Here is a 22,318-nt window from a genome sequence, read left to right on the forward strand (position 1 = left end):
TCCCTTTCTGTTTGTGATTAGAGCTGATGGGGGGGGTCAGGTTTCCTGATGGTTGACAACAGTGAGACCTTTGGTTCTCAAGGAATGTGTTCTTTTCAGCTCAAACTGTTGAAGAGTCCTGCTTTCACACCCGGCACTGCTGACCACTTCTCTTTTCCCTTCTAGAAATGACGCTCCTCTCCTCCCAGTCTTCATCGCCGGTGGCCCCTTCTGGGTCTGTGTCCACTGAAAACCCCGAGCAGAGGATGCTGGAGAAGAGAGCCAAGGTGGCAGAAGAACTTCTTCAGACGGAGAGGGACTACATTCGGGATCTGGAGATGTGTATTGAGCGCGTCATGGTGCCCCTGCAGCAGGCCCAGGTCGGAGCCGTGGGGGAACCTTAGCTTTACCTTGAATGCGGTCCTCTAAGCCTGAAGTGTCAGGAAACGGGAGCGTTTACCACAAAGATTCATTGGGTTTGAAATAAAGGCAGTGACTGCTGCTCTTAATTCAAGGGTGTCATCACCTTAAGCCTTCAGCATCCTGTCACTTGGCAACTCCACTGATAACTCGCCAGACTTACTGCAATAACTCCCAGGATGTCGCCTGTTTCTGTGGCTCCTGAAAACCGTTCCAGGGAATCTGGATTGTCACTTTACTGGGAAGTCTGTGCAATAATATAATGAAGTCTGGGGATCACGGGTTACCTGGCTCTAGAACCTTATTATGCTGTTTTTTGGGAAACCCTTACTAACATGTGTGTGTCCTCTTCTACACATGTGTATGGAACATGGTATTTTTCTAGATGCTGGAGACAAGAAAAAAGGTTAACAGTATCTGGAGATTTGCAGTCCTTGTTGCTTGTTACTTGACCTCCTGGGCTGGGCTTGGAGCGGTCACTCCCAAGAACCGCAGTAGGAAGTGGACGGTGCCAACGGAATTGGGGTACTGGGTGGGAATTGTATCCCAGTATAATTGTAGACCAAACTGGTCCCACAGTCATGTCACTCAGGTAGTCGGGGAGCAGAGAGTAGTTGCATCCAGGTCAAAGGGTGGCACTAAAGAAAATGTAGAACGTTTCTGTTCTGGAAGTTTTGTGAGAGTGAGAGAAGATGACTTTGAGCGATTATGGTACCATCCTTGAAGAGATGTTGGGAATATGAATGATATGCCGTCAATTTCGTTTCCATCCATCTTTATGTTTTGTTTCCCTTTCTCAGGTACCAAACGTTGATTTCGAAGGACTTTTTGGAAATATGCAGATGGTGATTAAAGTCTCAAAGCAGTTACTGTCCGATCTGGAAGTCAGCGATGCTGTAGGTATGAGCTCTAGCCATTGTTTCAGAAGCAGCTCTCTCTCTCTTTTTTTTTTTTTAACTTCATGGGAGGGGGCAGGGGCAGAAGGGCTTGCTGGTACTGAGTATTTATGCCAGGAAAATGAAGTTTTAGTTACCTGGTTCAGAGGTCATTTGGCCCCCCACCTCTCCTTTTGTCTACAGCCTACTTTGAGGCAATAGAGGATGTTAGCAATAGAAGAAATTTTAGATGACATGTAGTACAATGTTTTTCAGGCTGACAGTTGCAGCCCATTAGAGGGTCATGAGATCCGTTTAATGGGTCGCATCTAGTATATATTTTTTCAATAAAACAGAAAAAACCAGAATGTACTGTAAATAATAACTACAGTTTTTTTAAACTTTTCTTTCAATTCTCAGTACAGTCATGTGCCACATAAGGATGTTTTAGTCAGTGACACGCTGCATATATGATGGTGGTCCCATAAGATTAGAACCGTATATATAGCCTAGGTATGTAATGGGCTGTACCATCTAGGTTTGTGTTAGTGCACTCTATGATGTCTGCACAATGACAAAATTGCCTAACTGTACGTTTTTCAGAACGTATCCCTGTCATTAAGTGACACGTGACTATATATATATATACTGAGTCATGATTTAAAATGTATTTGTTGGGGCCGGCCCCGTGGCCGAGTGGTTGAAGTTCTGTGCACTCCACTTTGGTGGCCTCGGTTTGCGGGTTCAGGTCCTGGGTGCGGACCTCCTCCACTCATCAGCCATGCTGTGGAGGCATCTCATGTACAAAGTAGAGGAAGATCGGCACAGATGATAGCTCAGGGCTAATCTTACACAAGCACACACACACACACACAGATGTATTCATGTGGGTCATTGTCAAAAATATTTGAACAACAATCATCCATTTCTTATAAACAAGGGAACTGTGTTATCTATTGCTATGTAACAAATTTTACGAAAACAGTATCTTAAAACAAGAAACATGTATTATATCACAGTTTCTGTGACTCAGGAGTCTGGGAGTGGCTTAGCTAGGTGATTCTGGCTCAGGGTCTCATGAGATTAGAGTCAAGCTGTGGTCTGGGCTGCCGTCCTCTGAGGCTCAAGGACCCACTTCAGAAAACTCACTCAGTTCTTCAGGCTCCAGCTCCTTGCTGTGTGAGCTTCCCTATGGGGTGTCCCCATGATATGGCATCTGGCTTTCCCCAGAGAGAGTGATCCAAGAGAGAGAAAGCTCAAGATGGGAGCCTTGTCTTCTATAACCTGATCTTGGATGTGACATACCATCACTTCTGCCATATTCTGTTGGTCGTACAGACCAACTCTGGTACCATGTGGGAGGAGACATCCTATCATTTTGCTATTATAATGGGATCCTAGTCACAAGATGCTACCACAGTTCTAGCCATCCCACTACACACATGAAAACATCCAGCAGAAGGAAAAGTGACCCTGTGTCATTTAAATGTGAGCAAACCTTTTCCAGTGCTCCCCCAGTAGATTTCTCTTTATTTCTCATGGGACCAGAACTGGGTCATGTGCAGACACTTGAACTGATCACTAGAAATGGGAATGGGATCATGCTATTGGCTTAGACCAGGCAGTATTTACCTGCCTCACCTGGGAGAGAAATGGACACAGGAACAGAATCGGGCTCTGCTCTCCTGAAGGAAGGGGGCTTTGGGGTGTTGGCTGAAAGTGCAACATGCTGATGTTTCTTGAGTGTTTCTTATACACCACACACCCTTTCAAATTGTGTCCAGCTTGATCTCAGTTGTTCCTCCTACAACCGTATGACGTTTTGGTGCTATTAATCTTACTTTACAGATGAGAAAACTGAGACTTACAGGGGGAAAGTAATTTGCCCAGCGGTCACAAGGCTAGTGATTGATAGGACTGACAGTCAGACTCAGGTCTCTCTGTCGTCTGTGTTCATGCTGTTAACCTCTATACAGAACAGCTGTCTGTCTCGCACTTGATGGGATGGTACGAGAAGCCGAAGCCTGGGTCCTGCTCTCAGTTTGACTGGGGAGGTCCAAGGTCGGGGAGATGGAGGGAGGCCAAGCACACATTGATTGACTACAAGGAAGCCATGGTGGCCCTATTTTAATAGAATGATAAAGCATAAAAGCCAATTTATAAGATTTTATGAGGCATTCAAAACAAGTATCTGTAGGTCATGTATTTGAATTATGAAAAACTTGAGAGAAATTGGTTGGTATCTGAAAGGGATTAATTATTAAACAATTAGTCATTTTTTCTTTCAATTTTTTTTATTACCTGCATATTATGGCAATAAAATAGGAAATTTAAAATATCCATAACTTCACCCCCACGAGATATCAGCTGTTTATTTTTTCTTTGTCCCTTCCACTTCTTGTCCCAAGACAAAGAAGGAATTAAGTAGCAGCTTGAGATGTGTTGCGGGTGCGCAGAGGAGAGGTCTAGGAGCCGGAAGGCTCAGGACCTAGGCAGGAGGACTAGCTTTACGAAGGAGGGACAACACGCAGTGGCCGTGATGTGCGTGACATGAAGCCGAGATTGGGTGAGAGCCCTTTGCTGGGGCAGCTTCTGTCCTGGTCACCCAGGAGGCAAGAGAGTGCCTTTAATGGGGAATTGAAAGAGGGGAGATTTTGGACATCTGATAAGGGAAGGTTCTGAGAGGGCAGGGAAGGCAGATTAAAGCTTTGTTGAGCTACCAGCAGAGGGCTGATGGACGTGAATTGCATATGCAGTTATTTATTTTGGTTAAGTTTAGTTTGTTTTAAATTTAACTTATTTTTAATACATTCACATGGTACACATTTAGGTGCAAAACTGTCCAGTGGAAAATCTCCTACCTGTTATCTAGCCACCCTGCTCTTTTCAACCAGAAGCAACCAATGTTACTAGTTTTTTTATATCTCCTTTCAGAGAGTTTATCATACATTAGTAATTACGTATATATTTTCTCTACTGTGCTGTCCCACCCCCATTTTTTTAATCACACAAATGGCATAATTCCAACTGCACTAAGCATTTTTTCCCTCTCAACAGTGTGCCTTCCAAGCAGTGTCTGTGACCCAGGAATAGAAATGGAAAAAGTGTCCAGTGACGAGGATAACTCAGCAAAACTCAGAGTAATCTAGAGTTCTGGAGAAAGCAGCATTGAATTAACTAGTCCTTCTGGAGAAGGATTCTAGTACAGCCAGGACGGGTCTGGTGGGGAAGGAAAGAATGGTAGGTGTTAGAGCTTGAGTGAGTTAGAGATGAGGTTGAGATGAGAAAGACGTACAAGGAGACTGTGGATATGTAGTGATGTATAAGGACTGGCTTTTAAATTATTTTAAACATGTCCCACAGAAAGAAAAATATTTTACCTAATGACCCAGATACGTATGTGTGTATGTCTCTGCTTACTTTTACTATGTCCAATGTTTTCTGATGTTTTCTTTTCTGTTCCATTTTATTTACTCAAAAAAGTGCTGATCATGACCCGTGAAGTAGATTTCCTGACCCGTTTCTGGGTTGTGACCCACAGTTTGAAAGACGCTGGAAATGAGGTGTAGCTGTGCTAGTTTGTAGTTTCTGCGGGATAGTCACCGTCAGGGAGGTTGAAGGGCAGGGAATGGAGGAATGTGAACAGTCATCATTGTGTTAGCGCAGGTCCTAGGAATGCTGGCGGGGAGTGGGATGCCAAGGAATAAAGTACGAGAAGAAGGCAGGCAAACATCGGATGGTGAAACTAGATAAAGACCTTGGTGGCTCAGGGATTCCAGAGTAGCTCTGAAAGTCAAGGAGGAAGCCAGCCCTGCTGCCACCGCTGTGCCTGCCGGGTGGCAGGAGGAGACAAAAGTGAGCCCGCCAGTGAGACAGGGCAGCACGGGCGTGTGATGTTTATGAAAAAATCAAGTTTCTCTTACGAAAGGAGCTATAATTAAGGAAATACATTTAAGTAGAAACTGATCTGCACGAGCACGGAATTCCACAGGACACAAGGCAGAGGGAGCAGAAGTGACATTGTGGAGAAGAGGATGGGGCTCCGTGAGGGAAGGGACGTCTGCCCAGAGCCGCTGGTGGAAGTAGTTCCAGGGGAAGCAGTAAGGAGGGCCGCCTCAAGAGAGGAGCACACGGGCGAGAGGAGGTGTTCGGTGGAGCAGGACAAGCTGAGGGAAGGAGGGAAGGCCACGGGAAGAGGAGTTTCAACAAGCCGGGAGTCGGCACAACCAGGCAGTGGCTCAAAGTGAAATCGTTCTGTGGAAGTTTGCTGAGGGCTGTTCCTCTGCCTTTCTGGCCGTAGACCAGGGGTCTGGGTAGGTTTCATGGAGTCTGTGAATTTGCATAGAAATTTATTTTCATTAATTTCTAAGTGAAATTTAGCATTTATTTAAGGTATGGTTGTAGGGAAGAAAGCACACAGTGTTAGCAGCACCTGTGATGTTACTGACTGAAGTCACACGCTCGTGTCACATTAGGTTGTTGCAGATGTCTTGACATTTCAGGGACAACGTTACCAGTTTCATATGTCACTCATCATACTGTGTAATTATGGTGATTATTAGATTTATTGTTACGTTTTGCTATTTAGTGCTTTATAAAGAAGTACATATATCACAAATTTGGGGGTTTTATATTATAGATATTTTAATATAACTTCCTTTATAGTCCTATGTATTTGATTTATGCATAAAGGTTGGAAACTGCTGCTGTAGGAGGCTCTCCTCATCCTCGTGGAGATTTTCCTGGGGCTTAGAGAATCGGGGGTCCTTACGGGTTGTGAATGCGAAGTGCTTACAAACACCTTACCTGCCTGACTGGAAAGGGATTAGAGGCTGTTTCAGGGATGTGTGTGTGTCTGTATGTATGTGTGTTTTCTGAAAAAGAAATACATGCATGACATGGTTCTCTTAAATTTTGCTTTAAATAAGTACAATTGTAAGCTATTACATGGAAATTTCTTATTAATTTGATGGGTAGTCTTATCATTTCTTGTGACAGTTTTTAACTGATATTAAACTTTGGTTATATACCTTACATTTAGGATACTGAGAAGAAAGTCACTAAAGACACTATATGTTTGTGCATATTTCAAAGGACCTGTGTTTCTTGATCACCGGGATGAGCTTGAGGGAACGTACAAGGTTTACTGCCAGAATCACGATGAGGCCATTTCACTGCTGGAAATCTACGAGAAGGACGAGAAGATCCAGAAGCATCTTCAAGAGTCCTTGGCAGATCTTAAGTAGGAGATTTGAGCACTTTACCTCCATCATAGCTCTTTAGTTCTGCCTTTTACAAGTCACTCCCATGTATATGTCTAGACTTCTTATGACATCTGTTTATCTTATTTTAAACATAAGTGATGTTTTATTATAGGCCCTGTTATGTAACTTGCCTTTTCCCCATTATATATCTTGAAAATCTTAAGTGGCTTCCTGCTTGTACTTTTATCTATAGATGGGAAGTATGAAATTAGCATGTTCAGGTAAGAAGCAGCCAGGAAGATAGTTTGGTCCAAATAAAGAAGAGTATAGGTGAGATTCATTCAGCTATTGTTGACCATCAGGCGAGACTCTCCTGGTGTCAGGGAGGCAGGTTATCAGGCTGTAATATGTGTCTAAGTAGATCGAAGTGAAGGTAGGGGCTTCCTAACTTTTTTTAATAGACTAGATATTCATAGACATTCATAATTTCCCTTTTATCCCATGGGACTTTTGTCTGCCCGACTAATAGGCGTTAGTTGAACTATGTTCTGAGAGGAATGTGAACATCAGCATGTCTCTAATCAGCTGTCCCTTCTTTCCCGCCCGCTGCGCTGTAGGAGCCTGTACAATGAATGGTAAGTTCCCGTGCCACTTGATGCACGAACTCATTTCTCTATTTTCCTTCTCTGTAGACAGAACCTACAAGTACACCTTCCTTGCCATGTTTTTCTCCATAGCACTTACCACAGAGAGGGCACCTGGTCTATTTTTGTTTATCTCCTGTCTCCTTCCCCCAGGGCAGCTCACTACTAAGCCCCCAGCACCTAGAACAGTGCCTGGCATTAGATACCCGGGAAGTATTTGTTGAAGGAGTGAAACTGGAAATAGGGTGAAAGAACAGAGCTGTATTTAGGAATGACAGATGCTCCCTATAGGCCCCGTATTCTTAATAGTTGACGAAAGGCTGTTTTTCCTTCTCTTATAGGGGATGTACAAATTATATTAACCTGGGCTCCTTCCTCATCAAACCAGTGCAGAGAGTAATGCGTTACCCACTGCTGCTGATGGAGTTGCTGAATTCCACCCCAGAATCCCACCCAGATAAAGTGCCTTTAACCAGTGCAGTCATTGCTGTCAAGGAAATCAATGTTAACATTAACGAGTATAAACGTCGAAAGGACCTGGGTAAGAAACGCGTGCTTGCTGAGAGGGAGGTATGCGCTTGGAAATGAGCTCCTTCAAAGAACTGGTTACTTCCCCAGAGTGGACAAGGCAGAGGGTAGGTAGAGGGCTGGGATGAAGAAACGGTAGTAGAATCGGGGAAATGTGACATGAAAAAGCAAAGCAGTAGTGATAATAAAAGCACAGCCATGGAGTATTGGAAATTAGGTGTCTGTGGTAAGGCTTAGAGCAATGAGTCCTTCGCAAGAGCCGTGAAGCCTGACTAGTGACTGGCTGTTCCTGATTGCTCCTTCAAGCATGGGTGGTTGCCTTCCCACCTCACTGCAGGCAGTCCTTTTCAGTCCGTGCTGAGATTTGTTTTCTCCACACATCTAGTTAGAGGTTTTACTGTCTCCACTTAAGACTTTTTGTCTTCTTTCAGAAAAGCCAATTTGCCCACATCTCTGGGTCCCCTCGGTCCTGCCCACGCCCAGTGACCTGCCTCTGGTCTGAGCTCCTCTCTCGCCCTCCCGACACTACAGTCAGTTGCCAGACCACCTTGTCTTTGTTTATAATGTAGAACAAACTGAACCATTTCTTGTCCCTTTCATCAATTGCCTCGTCGAGGCTCCAATTTGAGCACTCAGTGAGGTAGCAGGGTGCCTGTGCTAAATTGCTTTATTATTCATCTCCTGTAGATGAGAACCTGTAATACAGCATAACCTCTTTGCCTGTCTCCACGCTTTATCTAAAATCATTTTCTCGGCTTTCGCTTCCACCATGCACCCACGTTGAATGTAGCCTTGACTGTGGCTGTTAACTCTCCCTGCCATCCAGCCTGTTGTCTTGGTTCACGTCTCGTAATGTAACGTTGTCTTCATCTCCCACAACAATCAGGTGTGCCTTTTTGCTGCGGCATAACTGTCCCCTTGCTATCCTTCTACTGTTATCTCCAGACTTCTGCAGATTGTTCCTAAAGTATGACACGGTGTTTAATCAGATAACTCCTATATAGCATTTCACCGTATGACACAATTGGATACAAATATCTCATTTGTATGTGAGACCATTTAAGATGGTCTTATAAGGCAAGTACTGTTACCTTATACATTTTATTGGAGAGGAAAATGAGGCTCAGAGAAGTTAAGTGACGTGTTTAAGGCCTCACGTGGGTGAAATGACAGACCCAGGCATTGAACTCAGAGGTTTCCTTGACGTCAAATCTGAGGCTCTTTTTTTTTTTTCTTTTTTTTAAAGGTATGCTTTTTGGTGAGGAAGATTGACCCTGAACTAACAACTATTGACAATCTTCCTCTTTTTTTTTTTCCTCCCCAAAGTCCCAGTGCATAGTTGTATATCCTACTTGTAAGCCCTTCTAGTTCTTCCATGTGGGACGCTGGCACAGCATGGCGTGCTGAATGGTGCCATGTCCACGCCCAGGATCTGAACTGGTGAGCCCCAGGCTGCCGAAGCAGAGCGTGCAGACTTAACCACTCAGCCAGGGGGCCGGCCCCCTGAGGCTCTTTTCCTCACACCTCTGCTGCTTTTCCTCCTTGTCGGTAACCTTCTCCAGTCTGCGCAGTTCTCTCTCTGCCGTTCTTTGGGTGTTCTGTCTGTCCAGAAATGGTGATTTAGATGGATATTTTGTCTCTACTGTTACAAGCTCATTGGAAACGAGCACTACCTCTGGTCTCGGTTGTTAGCCTCATTTTCGTAGCTCGTTTTGTCATCTATCCATGCTCAGAAAAGTGCTTACTTGACTCTCTCCCTAGTCCTCAAGTACCGAAAAGGTGATGAAGATAGCCTCATGGAGAAGATTTCCAAGCTGAACATCCACTCCATCATCAAGAAGTCCACCCGGGTCAGCAGTCACCTGAAGCACCTCACTGGCTTTGCCCCGCAGGTGAGGCTCCTGCGCTGCGGGCCCGGCGCGGCCGTGGCGTCCTTCAGGCTCCCCGGGGCAGCCGGCGGGGTGGGGCTGGCATGGTTCCCCTCTCAGTGGCTCCTCGTGTTGCCAGCTGGTGGGTACAGGACCTGCAGCTCCTGTTTATGTGAATCTACCCACCCAGCCCTCCATCCGGGTTGGTGAGCTGCTTACAGTGTGGACAAGGCAAACCAGGAGGCCAGATCGGTCACTACATGATAGCCATTGTGGTTTTAGGTATCCATACGGAGCTTATGATCTATGTGGGGAGACAAAATTAAAACTGTAGACCTACTAAGCTAGAAGGGATTGAAGAGATTACTGGAGTTCAACACCATCTGTCACAAATACAGAAATGTGATGTGTAAGAAGTTGAAATGTGATGTGTAAGAAGTTGAGTGATTTGAAAAGTGGTTTATCGACAGTGCTGAGAGTAGATCTGAGGTCTCCAGACTTCATTCCACTATGTCACGTCTACACAGTACGATTAGTGGAGAGTACCAGCTAAAAAAAGAACCAGTCTGTAGGTTTTGGCGTTTTTTCTCTGAACGCTGTAGCCTTAAGAAAACGGACTCAGTGAGAGTGAGCTTTGTGTCGGTGAGAGATTGAATCTGAGCCTTAAAGAGGCAGGTTTGGCACAGGGAGAGGGGAGGGCATACCAGGCCAAGTAACAGGATGAGCGAAGGCACCGGGATCAACAACAGTGCGGGCACTGGGAACAGTGAAGGGGGCAGCCTGGCCAGAGCACAGGGTTTCCATCAGGAGCAGAGGCAGTAAGGTGTGAAGGCGGGAGGGCATGTATGTATTTTGCTGATCTTTCAAAGCCACACAGGGCTGTTTAAATTCAATTCAGTATGATTCAGGGACGTAGCAAAGGTTAAAATTTAAACAAAAGGGGGCCGGGCCTAGTGGCATAGTGGTTAAGTTTGCACACTCCACTTTGGCACCCCAGGATTCAAGGCTTCTGATCTCAGGCTCGGAGCTGCACACCACTCGTCAGTCCACACTGTGGCGGTGTCCCACGTATAGAGCAGAAGAAGATTGGCACAGATGTTAGCTCAGGGGCAATCTTCCTCAGCAAAAAATGAAAATTTGAACAAAAGATATTTTTAAGAAAAGTACTTTTGCCCATAAGATAGATTGAGGGAGAGTTCAAATCTACTAACAGCACTTGTTTATTTTGTTAGATATAAACAACTTTTTTGTTTCTTTTGACCAGATAAAAGATGAAGCATTTGAAGAAACAGAAAAGAACTTCCGGATGCAAGAAAGATTGATCAAATCTTTTATCCGAGACCTGTCTCTCTACCTCCAGCATATCCGGGTGAGCAAAGATGTCGCTCTAGTTGAGTCACACGGGGTAATTCTGTCCGCTTTCTGGTTCATCCAGCATATAGTTAATGAGTGTTGAATAATCCAGACTCAGATGACCATTATGCCATGACGTTCTTTTTATTGGGATTCCTACAGGTTATTTAAAAGTTAAATAACATTTAGAAGATCAGGACTGTTATATTAATTTTAAAGTGGCCTCGCTCTTTCCTCCCTCTCTTTTAATCTTCATCACTCTTTTTTTCCCTGCCACCTTATTTTTTGCTGTCCGCTCTATCCAATAATATAAGAAGCACTTGTCACAGGTCATTTTGTCAAAATCATTTTTTTTTTTGTGAGGAAGATTGGCCCTGAGCAATATCTGTGCCAATCGTCCTCCACATTGTATGTGAGACTCTGCCTCTGCACAGCTTGATGAGTGGTATGCGGCCTGCGCCCAGGATCAGAACCCACGAACCCCAGGCTGCTGAAGCGGAGAGCATGAACTTAACCACTACTCTACCGGACCAGCCCCTGTCAAAATCATTTTGAAGATCAAATCATAAGAGAGTGGTTCCTGTGGTGGAGTGCTTTCTAATAAGAATATTATTTCCAACTCAGTTAGTTGCTATCCACAAGGCCTCTAAGGACAGTGAACAAGTCAGGAGAGCTGGAGGAGTTCAGGAGACAGGGTGGGCCCAGGTCTTCGCTGCCCCGGGCCGTGTTTCCTTCATGAAGTCACAACCAGGACTGATCTCCTTCCTGGTCATGTCTATGATTTCTCTCTTGAGTGATAGGAGGGGGTTTAAGATTACCTCACACATCATGATCTCATCCTATGAAACAAAAAATAATTTCTTTAGAAGAGATCCTTTGCTTTTTAAAAAATCATTTATTTTTATTGTTATTTTTTTTATCTAAGTAAAATGGTACAAAATTCAAAAGGTAGCAAAGGGATAAGTAAAAATAATTGTTCCTCTTACTCCTGTCTCCTGGTCATCTGAAGAAGCAGTCACCATTGATCAGAATCTTCTCTCCTATCGGGGGGCGGGGTGTGTGTGTGTGAGAGAGAGAGAGTGTGTGAGATACACTGCTGAGCATCTTGGGTTTTGCACTTAGTAGCATTTTGGAAGTCATTCCTTACGTGCACGCACACAGCTGCCATGTTCTTTTTTACAACTGCACAGTATTTAACTGTATGGATGCGCCATAATATATCTAATTCCCTGTTGATGGACATTTGATTGTTTATAGTTGCAAAAGATTAGAAACATTGGCACAAGGAATATCCATGTAGATACGTCATTTTCTCATCTATGTGAGGATATCTGAAAGCCAGAGTACTGGATTTTCTGAACCAAATCATGTGAAAGTGTAAATTTTGATAGATGTTAAATTTCATAGATGTCCTACCGGTGAAAACTCCCATGAGCAGCGTATGGAGTGAGTTCCCTGTCCCTTGCTCACACAGTGTTATCAAAATCAAGATGTCTTATCTTTGTCTGCAAGATAGGTAAAAAATGCTCTTTAGTATGGTTTAAATTTGCGTTTCTTATATTATGAAGGAAGTTGAGGATATTTTCATGTGTTTAAGTCATTACATTTCTTTTTCTGTGAGTTTTCTATATTTTGGGCACTTATTTATTGATTCGTTGGTCTTTTTCTTATTGATTTGTGGTACCTCTGTAACTGTTGGAGACAATAGCCCTTTGTCTGAGATGAAGGTTTACAAATATCCCACTCACCCACCCCTAGTTTGTTGACTTTTGAGTTTGCTTAAAATTTTTTTTCATGTAGAAAAGTTTTATTTTTTTTTTTTAAGATTTTATTTTTTCCTTTTTCTCCCCAAAGCCCCCCGGTACATAGTTGTATATTCTTCAATGTGGGTCCTTCTAGTTGTGGCATGTGGGACGCTGCCTCAGCGTGGTTTGATGAGCAGTGTCATGTCCGCGTCCAGGATTCGAACTAATGGAACACTGGGCCGCCTGCAGCAGAGCGCGCGAACTTAACCGCTCGGCCACGGGGCCAGCCCCCAGAAAAGTTTTATTTTTGTGTAGTCTAATTGAACTTTTCTTTTATAGCTTCTTAGTTCTGTGTCATACTTTAAAAGGTCTTATCTATTCCAAGATAATAAAATAAATATCTCCCATGTTTCAATACATTTTTTTTTAAAGATTTTATTTTTCCTTTTTCTCCCCAAAGCCCCCCGGTACATAGTTGTATATTCTTCATTGTGGGTCCTTCTAGTTGTGGCATGTGGGATGCCGCCTCAGCGTGGCTTGACGAGTGGTGCCATGTCCGTGCCCAGGACCTGAACCAGTGAAACCCTGGGCTGCTGCAGCAGAGCACGTGAACTTAACCACTTGGCCACGGGGCTGGCCTCTCAATATTTTTATAATTTCAGTTTTTTTAATGTTAAAGTTGTTGATCTAGGTGGAATTTACTTTAATATATAAAGTTTGAGGTGTGGATCCAACTTTTTTTTTCCCCCAAGCAGTTATCCAGTTGTCATCATCATCTATTGAGTAATCCCCACTAATTTGAATTGCCCCCTACATTTCTTTTAAATAGCAAACTCTCTCCTTTGTGTTTTAAAAATGCTTTTCAGTAAAAATTAGGGTTTACAAAACTTTTCAGGAGCACACTGGCTTAAAGTGAGAGATTTAACAAAAACAATATTGAGACAACTCCCAAGTATGTTCCCTTGTTTTAGGTCTTTCCCCTACAATTCCTTTAATCTTGATACCTCCCTGTTGGCTGTTTTCTCCCCATGTTTTCAGGTGTAGCAAGTATACACCTGAGCCCCCAGCTGTTACAAGGCTCATCTCCATAGCAGTGGGTGATAGCGTTTTAAGGTGGGACATATGTAGCATTGACAGCCTTTTGACGGGCAGGTCAGTTTTGTTCTGATGCTAACAGTGGAAATTAAGAAAGAAAATGTTGAACGGTTTCATCACTGACATAAAAAATGAAAAACCCTGCCAAATAATAGAATTAGGTAGATGGACTGGTAGAGAGAGGGTCAGCAAGAATACAGCTGAGGGACGCTGACTGCCTCAATTGGTATCCATGTTGGCGTGTGGACTGACATCTGGGACTTTACAGCATTTCTTTAACAGAGTACAAGAGGACATCATGTTTCACATTAGTTCTCCCACTTGGGAGGAATCAGGAAGATTCCCCAATTTGTCCTTCCAACTGGCTTTATCTCTATGTACAGATATGGGACTTAAAGGCAACAGGTCTAAAAATGTCATAAAATCAAATCTCAAACCGATGTATGAGGCACTGATGTTTTGGGCTTAGCGACTTTGTTTAACCTTGAAATAATATTAATGGAGTTTTTAGCACCTTTAGATTTTGTTTGGGCTAATATCAAAATAATAGGCATTCCCTAAACTTAAACTAAAGACAACGAAAACCCAGCATTGTTCCAAGTAGCCAAAGAAAACCAGCCTGGGATTTAAAAACTGTCAGGGATCCGGCCCCGTGGCTGAGTGGTTAAAATTCCACATGCTCCACTTCAGCTTCATTGGTTCAAATCCCAGGCACAGACCTACTCCACTCACTGGCCATGCCACGGTGGTGACCCACACACAAAATAGAGGAGGATTGACACAGACGTTAGCTCAGGGCTGGTCTTCCTCAAGCGAAAAAAAAGAGGAGGGTTGGCAACAAATATTATTAATGCTCAGGGCAAATCTTCCTCAGCAAAAAATTTTAAAAAACCATCGGGATCAGTCAGGAGGAGTTTCCTCTGCATTCCGTTATTTTTTTCAGCAAATGGTAAGTGAGTCAGTGAACAAAACAGACAAAAATCACTGCCTTCACGGAGCTTACATTTTATTGTGGGCATAGGAGACAATAAACCATAAATTATATTGTCTGTTAGAAGGTATGTTTTGCAGTGACAGAGGAAGAAGCAGGTCAGCCGTCAGGAGTGCCAGATTCGGGCTGCAGGAAGCAGGGCTGTACTACGCACAGGGCAGTGGGCAGCTGTCTTTGAGAAGGTGCCAGCATAAGCCAAGACCTGGAGAAGGAGAGGTCATTGTTCGTTGTCCTCATCCTGTAGGAATCATCTTGGCTCTAGTTTGATAATTTACTTTTTTTTTTTAAAGATTTTTTTTTTCCTTTTTCTCCCCAAAGCCCCCCAGTACATAGTTGTATATTCTTTGTTGTGGGTCCTTCTAGTTGTGGCATGTGGGACGCTGCCTCAGCGTGGTTTGATGAGCAATGCCATGTCCGCGCCCAGGATTCGAATCAACGAAACACTGGGCCGCCTGCAGCGGAGTGCGCAAACTTAACCACTCGGCCACGGGGCCAGCCCCTGATCATTTACTTTTTGATGAATTAAGGGACATAGGAAAATACTAAAGAGAGGATAAAAGGCCCCACCAGTTTTCCAATAATTAAAAGTCTTAGACTTTTCTCTGCACCCCATGAATGATAGTGTATGAGAATATACTTGTTTCAAAGCTGAAATACACTAGAGAGAAGATTTTAATTATGGGACCTTTTGTTCCAGACTGCTTTCTCAGCTGAAGGGTGAAGGCTAGGAAGTTCTCTTGGAGCTTACTTACCATGTTTGTTTCTAACTGGCTCCAGGAATCGGCATGTGTGAAAGTGGTGGCTGCAGTGAGCATGTGGGACGTGTGCATGGAGAAGGGACACAAAGACCTGGAACAGTTCGAGAAGGTGCATCGCTACATCAGCGACCAGCTCTTCACAAACTTCGTAAGTCACCTTTCTTGAACCTGCTTTTCATGGGTCGGCCCTCTTCCCGGCCTTCTCTCTCACATCCAGCTCATGGAAGGGTTAGTTCCACAGAGACGTGCTCCCTGGCCGGAGTCCTGCTCGTCCTCCAACTAGATTCGTATCAGGGTCTTATGTTCAGAATGTGACTTTGAGTCAGTCAAAAGGACAGGTGCAACCTGTGTCTATTCAAACAGATTTTTTACAGCTTCTGATCAGCCTTGTTTCGGGGGACAGTGTAAAACTAGGAAATTTAATCTGCCATCACTCCGATCGAATAACTCTGATCAAAAGAAAACAACTATAGGAGTAATAACTTAAAAAGGAAAATTTAGGAATAGTTAGGTTAGTAAATAGATCTGTGAGATGGTACAAACCACCTTATAAAGAAAGCACTAAAGGCCCAATTGATTGGGAAATTCTGGTTAGATGTGTATGAGATTGCTTGATGCCGGGAGAACTGGGTGGGGTTTGACAGTCTCGGGAGATCCCTGGATGGCCTGAGGCTGAAGGAAACATGCACCCTTAGGGAATTGTAGTAGGATCTTATTAAAAATAATTTACCGAGTACCGATGTATGTCCTTTATGTGTCAATACCGTGCCCTCCATGTCTATCCCCCTAGAAAGAATTAAAGAGAAAAATCCTTTGAAAAGTGAAAACAGATATTAGCAAGTAGTTATGATTGAAAGAGGTATGATGGACGTGCAGAAGTTTCACTACCCTAGATTTATGTAACAACCAAATCTTAAGTGAAATTCAAGCTATATATAGACACATACACATAAGAAGTGATACTGACAGTGTCACATCTGGGTTATAATGAAAACACATTAATGTGTGTAATTGAGCATTTATTTTCAACTATGGAGCTAAGGTGGGATTAGCGTATTTTGCAAACTCTTTGGTGTGTGCAGATTTGTTGAGTGAAAAGTTGCGAATGGAGAAGTTTTGTGGAATATGTACATACACTGGTGATGGATAAGGACAACGCTGTTGGCTCTGCATGGGGTTAGCTTGTGCACTAGGAGCAAAGCAGGTGGTAGAGAACACAAAAAATCACTCTGAAGACTATTTTGAGAGTAACAAATATGGGAAACTGACCAACTGAGCAACGTGCCTTTCTCGTCCCTACAGAAGGAGAGGACAGAGCGGCTTGTCATCTCTCCCCTCACCCAGTTGCTGAGCATGTTTACAGGGCCCCACAAGCTGGTGCAGAAACGCTTCGACAAGCTGCTGGACTTCTATAATTGCACGGAGCGGGCAGAGAAGTTGAAGGACAGGAAGACTCTGGAGGAGCTGCAGTCGGCCCGGAACAACTACGAGGCCCTGAACGCCCAGCTGCTGGACGAGCTGCCCAAGTTCCACCAGTTCGCCCAGGGCCTCTTCACCAACTGCATCCACGGCTACGCGGAGGCCCACTGCGACTTCGTGCGCCAGGCTCTGGAGCAGTTAAAGCCGCTGCTTTCAGTGAGTCCCGTAGGCCCTGTGGAGAAGTCGTCTCTGAGGTTCTGGTACTTTTCTGGGAATGCACAGTAGGGTCATTCGAGAAATTGTTCAAACCAGAGAGATGAAATGTCATTAGGTCAAGCCTGTCAGGAATTGGAATTCCTGATCCCTTGGGTGGTGCTGTGACCCCTGGGGCTTTTAAACTTAGGTCCTCCCCCTGCTGAGCGGTCCCCAGAAGAGCCGCCCCTCGGGGAGCTTTGTCCCTGGCGTCAGGCTGAGGTGTTGGGCACTCACGGAGTGAACTGCAGCTTCTGGTGGTTGTAACGAGACTGTCGGTCCCGGCATCCCATGCGAGCTCTCTTCTTTCCCCTCTCTCTGCTCTGCCCCGGGCTCCAGTTACTTAAAGCCGCCGGCAGGGAGGGCAACCTCATCGCCATCTTCCATGAAGAGCACAGCAGAGTCCTGCAGCAGCTCCAGGTTTTCACCTTCTTCCCAGAGTCCCTTCCGGCCACCAAGAGGCCGTTTGAGAGGAAAACTGTGGACCGCCAGTCTGCCCGAAAGCTGCTCCTGGGCATGGTGAGTAGAGGACGAGAGTAGGTCGTACGGCCTCGGGGTTAAGACTGAACTCTGCTGCTAGATGGCCTGGGTTGAGATCCCGGTTCTGGCACTTCTCACTGTGTGTCCTTGAGAAAGTCACTTCCCCTCTGTGCCTTGTTTTCCTCATCTTTAAAACACGTAATAGGTATATCCACATCATGGAGTTATTGTGAGGTTTAAATGAGTTAATCAGTGTAAAGCACTTGGAAATTGCCTGGCACATAGTAAGCAGTATTCAAGTAAGCTATCAACATCATTGATATTATTATTAATATTGACAGACCCAGCTCTGTCTCTACAGATTAGCAATTTAATAGGAGCTTAAGTATTTTATAATAGAGAATAAAGGTTATTGAGTTCTCATCTGTCATGGGCTCACTCATTCATTCACCGAGCATTAGTATGCCTACTGGTACTGGATAGTGACTGCCTCTAGTTTTCCCACACTTGATATGTACTTCAAAATGCCCTTTGAGGGGCCAGCCTGGTGGCGCAGCGGTTAAGTTCACACGTTCCGCTTCTCGGCGGCCCAGCGTTCGCTGGTTCAGATCCTGGGTGCAGACGTGGCACCGCTTGGCAAAAGCCATGCTGTGGTAGGCATCCCACGTATAAAGTAGAGGAAGATGGGCATGGATGTTAGCTCAGGGCCAGTCTTCCTCAGCAAAAAGAGGAGGATTGGCAGTAGTTAGCTCAGGGCTAATCTTCCTCAAAAAAAAAATTTTTTTAAATGCCCTCTGAAAAGCATTCTTGGATCTTAGTCTATACAGTGAAAGGAGTTAGTAAAGGATTAATATTAATACTTTGATCAATTAAGGGAGCTGATTTGAGAGTATACTAAAGTCCTATTTTTGATCATGCATTAGGAAAGATAATTGTCTGCTTACACTGCCGAACAGTTCATGGCTGACTGCTTTTTTACCTGGAGTTACATTTTTCTTTAACTCAATTCCTCCATATTTTGAAAAGTAGAGTAAGATACACCAGATTATATGGGGTCGTAATCTAAAAGGCTGCTGACTCGTCTTTGCTTACAATATTTTGCCTCTTATAATCGTATGTTTGTTAATATATATTACTTTGAAAGAGAATCAAATTCATTATTGCTTGTACTTTTTCTTATTTTTATGAATATTGTTTGTTTTTATAAACTGGGAAGTCAAGGTAAGGAAAATCGCAGTTGTTGAGGTTCGTATAGCGAGATAGCAGAAGACCTGGTAATGATACTTACATATTTTGATGCTTTAGGTGGCACTTGAATTACATTTTTTTGTCACAGGATAACTAGGTGTTTGTTAAATTTTGTTAATAGCTACAAAGCCACCAAAACATGACCTAAGAGATGAGGATTTTCACCCAGCCACGTGGACTGACTCAGGCACAGAAACACCTATTGGGAGGAGCCAGCGGCTGGCTGGCGTTGCCCCCATTTCTGGGGCTCTGGCTGTGTCGGGACAGAGTATGGCTGCTGGGATAATGGCCAGGGAGGTTCTTGCTGACTGTCTCTCTCCTGTTGCCTTTCAGCCAAGTTACATGCTGCAGTCGGAGGAGCTCCGTGCCTCCCTCCTGGCGAGGTATCCCCCTGAGAAACTCTACCAGGCGGAACGGAACTTCAACGCTGCTCAGGAGTTGGACGTCTCACTTCTGGAGGGCGACCTGGTGGGCGTGATCAAAAAGAAGGACCCCATGGGCAGTCAGAGCCGCTGGCTCATCGACAATGGAGGTCAGACTGTTAGCCGTCAGATTACTGTAACTCTAAAGGAGGGAAAAGTGCCTGCATCCTATCTAGGCCAGAAAAAAATACGAGAGTCTTTGATTAAAGGGAAAAATAACCTTAAAAGTTCCATCCATCTCTAGAGACTGTCATTACTGAGATAAAACCTGTGTTTGGTTTTGTTTTTGTTTTTACAAATTCCAGAGGAGATTCCATTGCTTCTCTTGCAAGATTTCGCCGTGTTTTTCAGCTGTGCAGGCAGGGGGCCGCCTCGTGGGTCCCGTGCCCTGTCAGCCTATCCTGAGAGAACCACAAGCCAGTTGCCCTCTTCTAGCTGCTGTAGATGGGTTTTGTGAGTGTGGGAATGTAAAATCTGTAAGAAAGGGTTTTTTGTTTGCTATTTAGGGAACGACTTCAAAAATGCTCCAATTTTTTTTTTTCCTGGCAGTGGAGGGAGGGGCACAGAATTGAAAGGGAAGCACAGAGAATAATACTGATCCATAATCCGTTTTCCACAATTCCAACATTCGAAAAGCTCTGGAAAACAAAGGTTTTGTTTCGAAACTCCTTTGCCAAACCTGCCCTCATCTGAATTGATTTGGTGGCAAAATGAGCAAAGTAATGGGAGACTATTTCTGCTCATCCCTCATCCTCTGGTGTGAATGGCCAGAGGTTTTGCTACAGACGCATTAGTGGGTTTGACTCTGGGCTGTTGACCCACACCCTGCTGCGATGTTATGAAATATATAGTGCGTGTACTTGCTTACCTTTCCAAAGTACAAAAAAATCTGAATTCCAAAACGCATCTGGCCCTCCGTGTTTTAGATAGGATGACAGGCCTGTACAATAAACATCTATGTTCACACCGCCCAAAACTGAAAATTTTAACATTTCTCCATTTCTTTAAAAGTATTTTCTGGGTGTTTCTCTCCTCCCCTTACTTCTGGTTACCCAAAATAATAAAGATTGGAAGTGGGAAAGGAAGGAGAAGGATGGAGCCTCCCAGGGTGATGGGCAGGTGAGAGGTGCTGACGGGTTCCTCGAGGACCTCCTGCAGAGTCCAGGCTGCTCAAGAGCTCTTCCGCCCTGGGGTCTTTCTCTCCCCATCCTGACAAGTAGCGTGGTAGCAAGAAGCCCACAGTATTAGGATCAGCTGGTAGACCCTCACCCCTCGTCATCTGCCCAGGGGACCCCTCCCCATCAGCAGCAGATATAACAAATGCAGGCCAGCATTTTTTTAGGTACAGGAAATACATCGAAGATCAAGACAGAGATGGCGCTTGCCTGCATGGAGATCGTTAACATTCTCTGGGTCCCTCCCTTGACAGATATTTCTTTCTTAATATTATAAAAAATATTGCTGTGCATTAGGGCTCTCAATCCCTAATGTAAGGTTATGTAAAGTTTTGGCCGGGGGCCCTCTCTGTCATCATCTTAGGCAGTTTATTAAAGTGAACGCACGATGCCCTGTGTTACGGTGTATGTTCTAACTGATACAAGCAGCTTCCCACTTTAGACAATCCTCATAGTATTTCCACCGCATTCCTAAACTACAGGCGGAGATTGGAGTGTTACGGGAGGGGAAGGGGACAGGGAGGTGTGTCTGAGCCGCTGTGGCGCGATGAGGACGGTTTAAAGCCCCCTTTACCCACCTGGCGTGTTTGCACACATCCTGAGTGAAGTCTTCCCTTGTCCTTGGGTTCCATGATCTAGATTTCCCATTGCGTTTTCTTCATGTGCTCCTTCTCCAGCATGTGGTCATTTTAATTCCCGTCCTCTGGATTCACCACAAGGCCTCCTTATCGCTTATCTCCTCTGAGGTTGTAACGAGAATGAGCCAGCACGTAGCCACAGTGTTTCCTCTCTGCCCACCCACGTCGTGTCCTGGGAGTGAATGTTTAATCTGCTCTGTCACTAGCATTTCACTTTGCGTCTCTCACTATCGACTTTCTTTTAAACCATCGTTTCTTCTCTGTAGATTCCCTCCTCCCTCCCTCCCTCCCTCCTCCCCCCACTGAAGGCTCTTCCTGTCTGTGCTTCCTTCCCGCAGTTACCAAAGGCTTCGTGTACAGCTCCTTCCTGAAGCCCTACAACGCCCGCCGCAGCCACTCCGACGTCTCCGTGGGCAGCCACTCCTCCACCGAGTCAGAGCACAGCGGCTCCTCCCCCAGGTTCCCACGGCAGAACAGCAACAGCACCTTGACCTTCAACCCCAGCAGCATGGCTGTGTCCTTTACCTCAGGGCCTTGCCAGAAACAGCCTCAAGACACATCTTCACTGAAGGAATTTGACCAAGGAGCTCTCAGTGCCTCCTTACACCTGGGTAGTTCAGAGAGCAGTCCTTGCAGATGCCCTTCAGACCCAGACTTCCCCGCCCAGCTGAGGCCCTGGGACTCTGCGGATGGGGCCCGTGACGTAAGCCAGCCCGCCCCCACCCTGAGGAGCTGCCGAAACTCCAGGCCCCCAGAAATGGTCGGTTACTCCACGCCAGGGCGAAATGGGCAGGGTAAGGACCCCGTAAAAGGATGTGCAAGGACAGCTCAGTCTCTGGAAAACAAAAACGAAGAGCTGGAAAGCAGTGAGGTGGAAGGGAACCAGGTGAGTGCTGCCTGGTCACCCTGAGGAACAGGTGGCCAGTGTGTTGTGGGTCGGATGATGCTCCTCTTGGAGGGGACGAGTCAGAGGCTTGCCTGGGGCTTGGGGGCCCTGGAGAGGAGCTCACAGACAAATTTTGTAAAGCACACCTGGAAACTCAGTGCCATAAGAGCGAGCAGCTCAGCACCTGAGCGCCCTCCGTGGCCGACTCTTCACTGGCTCTTTCTGGGCCCCTTCTGCTGCGTCCTGGCGCATTGACAACGTGTTATAATGAAAACTTTTTCCTGTATTCCACTTCACTAATTCCTCAGTTGTATGAAGTCTGCTGTTTAACCCATTAT

General features: G+C 45.0%; 1 protein-coding gene across 5 annotated transcripts in view; it reads left to right on the forward strand.

The window, feature by feature from the left end:
• The window catches only part of DNMBP (dynamin binding protein), a 96,768-nt gene that overhangs the window by 71,652 nt on the left and 2,798 nt on the right, over positions 1-22,318 (forward strand). For all 5 annotated transcript variants that reach the window (XM_070559391.1, XM_070559399.1, XM_070559411.1 and 2 more), the window contains 12 exons: positions 166-359; positions 1,200-1,299; positions 6,369-6,516; positions 7,096-7,113; positions 7,464-7,663; positions 9,412-9,542; positions 10,783-10,887; positions 15,480-15,608; positions 16,763-17,095; positions 17,471-17,650; positions 19,193-19,391; positions 21,433-21,980. In XM_070559391.1, the coding sequence (XP_070415492.1) occupies positions 166-359; positions 1,200-1,299; positions 6,369-6,516; positions 7,096-7,113; positions 7,464-7,663; positions 9,412-9,542; positions 10,783-10,887; positions 15,480-15,608; positions 16,763-17,095; positions 17,471-17,650; positions 19,193-19,391; positions 21,433-21,980 (2,285 nt within the window). The remainder of the gene's footprint in view (positions 1-165; positions 360-1,199; positions 1,300-6,368; positions 6,517-7,095; positions 7,114-7,463; positions 7,664-9,411; positions 9,543-10,782; positions 10,888-15,479; positions 15,609-16,762; positions 17,096-17,470; positions 17,651-19,192; positions 19,392-21,432; positions 21,981-22,318) is intronic.

Source organism: Equus przewalskii, chromosome 1, assembly GCF_037783145.1.
Source record: "Equus przewalskii isolate Varuska chromosome 1, EquPr2, whole genome shotgun sequence".
Lineage (NCBI taxonomy): Eukaryota > Metazoa > Chordata > Mammalia > Perissodactyla > Equidae > Equus > Equus przewalskii.